General features: G+C 31.2%; 1 protein-coding gene across 2 annotated transcripts; it reads left to right on the top strand.

Moving 5' to 3' along the window:
* The first annotated feature begins 481 nt into the window (after window positions 1–481).
* Window positions 482–2,840, top strand: LOC145152311 (heavy metal-associated isoprenylated plant protein 6-like). Of its 2 annotated transcripts, none has more exons than XM_079075400.1 (5): window positions 482–689; window positions 1,087–1,554; window positions 1,636–1,850; window positions 1,945–2,032; window positions 2,124–2,840. In XM_079075400.1, exons 2-5 carry the CDS (start codon window positions 1,377–1,379, stop codon window positions 2,708–2,710), a joined length of 1,068 nt encoding a protein of 355 aa, XP_078931526.1. In that variant the 5' UTR covers window positions 482–689; window positions 1,087–1,376; the 3' UTR covers window positions 2,711–2,840. The 2 variants fall into 2 exon arrangements, with proteins under 2 accessions (XP_078931526.1, XP_078931527.1); XM_079075401.1 differs by having other exon boundaries at window positions 628–642.
* The last annotated feature ends 1,170 nt before the right edge of the window (window positions 2,841–4,010 follow it).

Raw genomic sequence — 4,010 nt, 5'->3', positions numbered from 1 at the left:
AGATTGAAATGAAAAATTAATTAATTAAAAATACTAAAGTTGAAGATTAGTATAATTTAGAGGGTAAAATATAACATACAAAACACAACAAATATACATGTTATCAATATGTATAAATTACCTGAAAAGAATAATACTCTTTATTTAGATTTTCCCACATATAAAATACAAAACATAATGTTATATAAGACAAAAGGGAACTTCAAAACCAATTTATAGTGACATTTGTGAACTTTAAGTTTGTAGATCACTATTAACTTATTATTTAATTTATATTCCATTATAGCCTCTAAAGTCAAGAAAAAATTTCACAATTACAGAACCCCAACAATTCATAACCAAAGAAAAACCTATATTTAGATAAGATGATTAGGAGCCTCAAAAGTCGAAAACTCATATTTGATAATCACAAATGGAAAGAAACAAGAATATGACTCAATTCTGTGATCACAATTCGCAAACAAACAAAATACATATTGCAAACCACAAACCAAAAAACCCAAAGTTATAACCAGGAGCCTCAAATGGTGCAAGATTTAAGTCATTAAAATGTATCGGCTAACGAAATAATCACAATTCACAATGGAAAAGGGAATCCATATATGATGATCAAATGATTTGGAGAGATGCATCAGCTATTAGGTATGGACAAACAAAGTGTTCATGTCGAACTTTACAAGAAAAACAAGGTTTGCATTTTTGAACAATTTGAATAGAATGGGTTACTCCATTTATCTAGAAAAACAAACGACATTTAAAGAATATCATTTGTAATTTTGTCAACAATCAAATTCTTCTTACTAAAACATGTTTAATCAATCTCACATTTTTTTTTTGGTCATTTAAAAAATGACAACCGAGTTCATTCAACTTCTAAATGTTTTAAAATTATATAAAATGTTAACAAACCTATATATATCTCAAATTAGCTGTTTTTAATTACATTAAGTTAGGATCGATTTTCAAAATAAAACATATAACAAGATTTATGGGTTTTTTTTTTAAAAAAATAATTTAAGCTTTTATAACAGAACTAATCATCAAATTAACAAAGACAAATTCTATTTTTCATGTGTGGAATTACAGTTGATGATCCAAAATTTGACTTTGACCCATCCACAACCCAATAGAGAAAGCCGGCGTACAATTCAGTATTTGGTCCAAATATTTGGTCAAATTCAATATATCGGATCAAGAAGTAACCCGCCCGTCAAATATAGACACCCAACGACGGTCAAACTTCCTGTCTACCATCATCCATCATCCATACATTCATGATTCAACTAACTCCCATATATAAATTCCCAACATTACATCCATTTTTCTATCTTCAAATCGGATTCCCAACATCATCCCTACATTAACCGTAGATCCAAATGGGCATGCTTAGTTTTAAGAAGAATGATAAGAAGAAGGATGCCGGGAAGACGAAACCGGTTGATGCAGGCGGCGCAAAGAAGTCCGACGCCGGTTCCATCACCGTCGTCTTAAAACTCGATTTGCATTGCGATGGCTGCGCTAAGAAAGTCACAAAATCCATCCGTCATTTTGAAGGTACAAATTTTATCAAATTTGAGTCGCTCAATTTCGTAAGGGGTATATATGTTTGTTCGATTACTCATGGTGTCATTGCAGGTGTTGAATCTGTGAATGTCGATATTGACGGCGACAAACTGACTGTAACCGGGAAGGTGGACCCTACGAGCGTTAAGGAGCGATTGGAACATAAGACGAAGAAGAAGGTGGAGATTATTTCTCCTCAGCCGAAAAAGGACGAGAAGAAGGGTGATGATAAGTCGCCGGAGAAAAAATCCGATGAGAAGAAGACAGATGCTAAAAAACCCAAAGATGTAATCCAAATTGATTAACTAATATGTTTTTATGGTTTAAGAGTTTGATTAATGGGTTTTTAGTTAATTAAATTTATTTTTCTGGTTATTATAGATTCAATCGAGCATGGTGATGTTGAAGATCCCACTCCATTGTGATGGATGCGCACATAAAATTAAACGAACCATATCAAAGATCAAAGGTCAGTTATTGTTCAATGTACTTTTTGTACAAGTTCAAATAAAATGCAAGAATATTTGGAATTAATATTTCTTTTCATTGATTGTGAATAGGGGTAGAATCGGTAATACCGGATGCCAGCAAGGATTTGATCATGGTGAAAGGGACAATGGACGTGAAAGAACTTGCACCATACTTGAAAGAAAAATTAAAAAGAGATGTCGATATTATCCTTCCTAAAAAAGATGATAAAAGTGATGACAAGAAAAATGACAAAAAGGAGAAAGATGAAGGGGGTGATAAGAAAATAAAAGAAAAAAGTTTAGGTGGTGGTGAGAAGAAAAAAGAAGAGGGGAAGGCGGTTGGTGGTGATGGTGGTGGGAAGGATGGTAGTAGAGGCTTAGAGCTGGTCAACAAGCTTGAATATCATGGTAAAAACCCATACACATACACGATACCAACGTATAATCAAAGTTATTACAATCAAGATTATGGGGTTTCAACTTCTTATAACCATGGTCTTTTAAACGAAGGTTATGTTAACCATGGTTATATTAACGAGGGTTATGTTAACCATGGTTATGCCTCACAGTATTCAAACGGACCTCCACCACCTCCTTCTATGTACCTTCACGACTCTCGTGTTCCAGATACAGGAATGTTCAGTGATGAAAACCCTAACGCTTGTTCAGTTATGTAAACCAGATTTATCAACGATCATATTTCTAATTAGAGTCTAATTGATTCAATGAGATTCATGATTTGTATAGGTAGAGTTCATACTGTCTAATGACCCCATAGATTTTCCTAATATATGTTAGTTTTATTAATTTTTTTGTTATTATGGATTCATTGTTTATGCGATTTGATGAAATCAATAAATGTATAATTACTTGAAAATACAATTGGAAATTTTCAAAAGCGATTTGTTGAAATCAATAAATGTATAATTACTTGAAAATACAATTGGAAATTTTCAAAAGCGCAATAAATGTATAATTACTTGAAAATATAATTGGAAATTTTCAGACTTATTTTTTTGTAAACGGCCAAATTATATGAGACACCCAAACTGAGCAAGAAACAAAGCAGGGGCAAAAAATGAACAAACATGAAATTTTTTTAACAATTACATATAAGAAAAAGGAGATGCTAACAAATCCTTCCAATTACAAATGACTTTTTACCCCTGTATTTGATCCACGTGAATGCTAACGATTTGATATAATCCGCTCCATTTGTTGGATTGATAAAGGTAATACGAAAAATCCTATAATTACGAAACTTCCATAAACCCTAAAACATGGCATAGTTAACTGATAATTATCAACCCTTTTCTTTGTCTTGGACATGTGCCCAATAAAGGGTTTTTTTTTTTTTTTTTTTGTTTCCAATGAAGCCTAAAAAACTTGCAGTTGTTTAAAATTTTGGGTTTTTACCTTGTAAACCGGTCATCAACTAATTATGATGATTTTCTGTAAGGATGATCAAAATTTAAGCGTTTTTTTTATATTATTATCTCAATATATTTTTTCGTAAATGTGATGTGATATTTTGAAGAAAGATCAAAGGTGTTTCAGTGTAAAATCTACAAATGTAAAATATGTGCAAAAGTTTTAAGATGTTCAAAACATTTGCAGGTATTTTGTGAGACGAATTGTATTATCTTAATTAAATTATATGATATTTTATTTATTTGACAGAAAATATTTACTATGCAAATATTTTTTTCTTCTAAAAATAATTGTTTTTTATACTTTTCTAATATTTGATATCATTCGAAAAGTCATCAAGACTGAAATCTTATATACGATCATTTTCCACTTTGCAAAATCGTGATCGTAGGTTCGATCCATAGGATTGATTAGGGTTCATATTTGATGCACTTAGTTAGTCCAAAATTAAATATTATATTTTTTAAAGAAAATAAATAAACTGTAACGATCTTACGATCCGATCCTACGATCATACTCTTAATTTACCCAAATATGATTAAGATC

The sequence above is a fragment of the Lactuca virosa genome, chromosome 1, assembly GCF_052849685.1.
Source record: "Lactuca virosa cultivar CGN04683 chromosome 1, Lactuca_virosa_CGN04683_v6, whole genome shotgun sequence".
NCBI classification, from domain to species: domain Eukaryota; kingdom Viridiplantae; phylum Streptophyta; class Magnoliopsida; order Asterales; family Asteraceae; genus Lactuca; species Lactuca virosa.
This window is presented reverse-complemented; position numbering and strand designations above follow the sequence as displayed.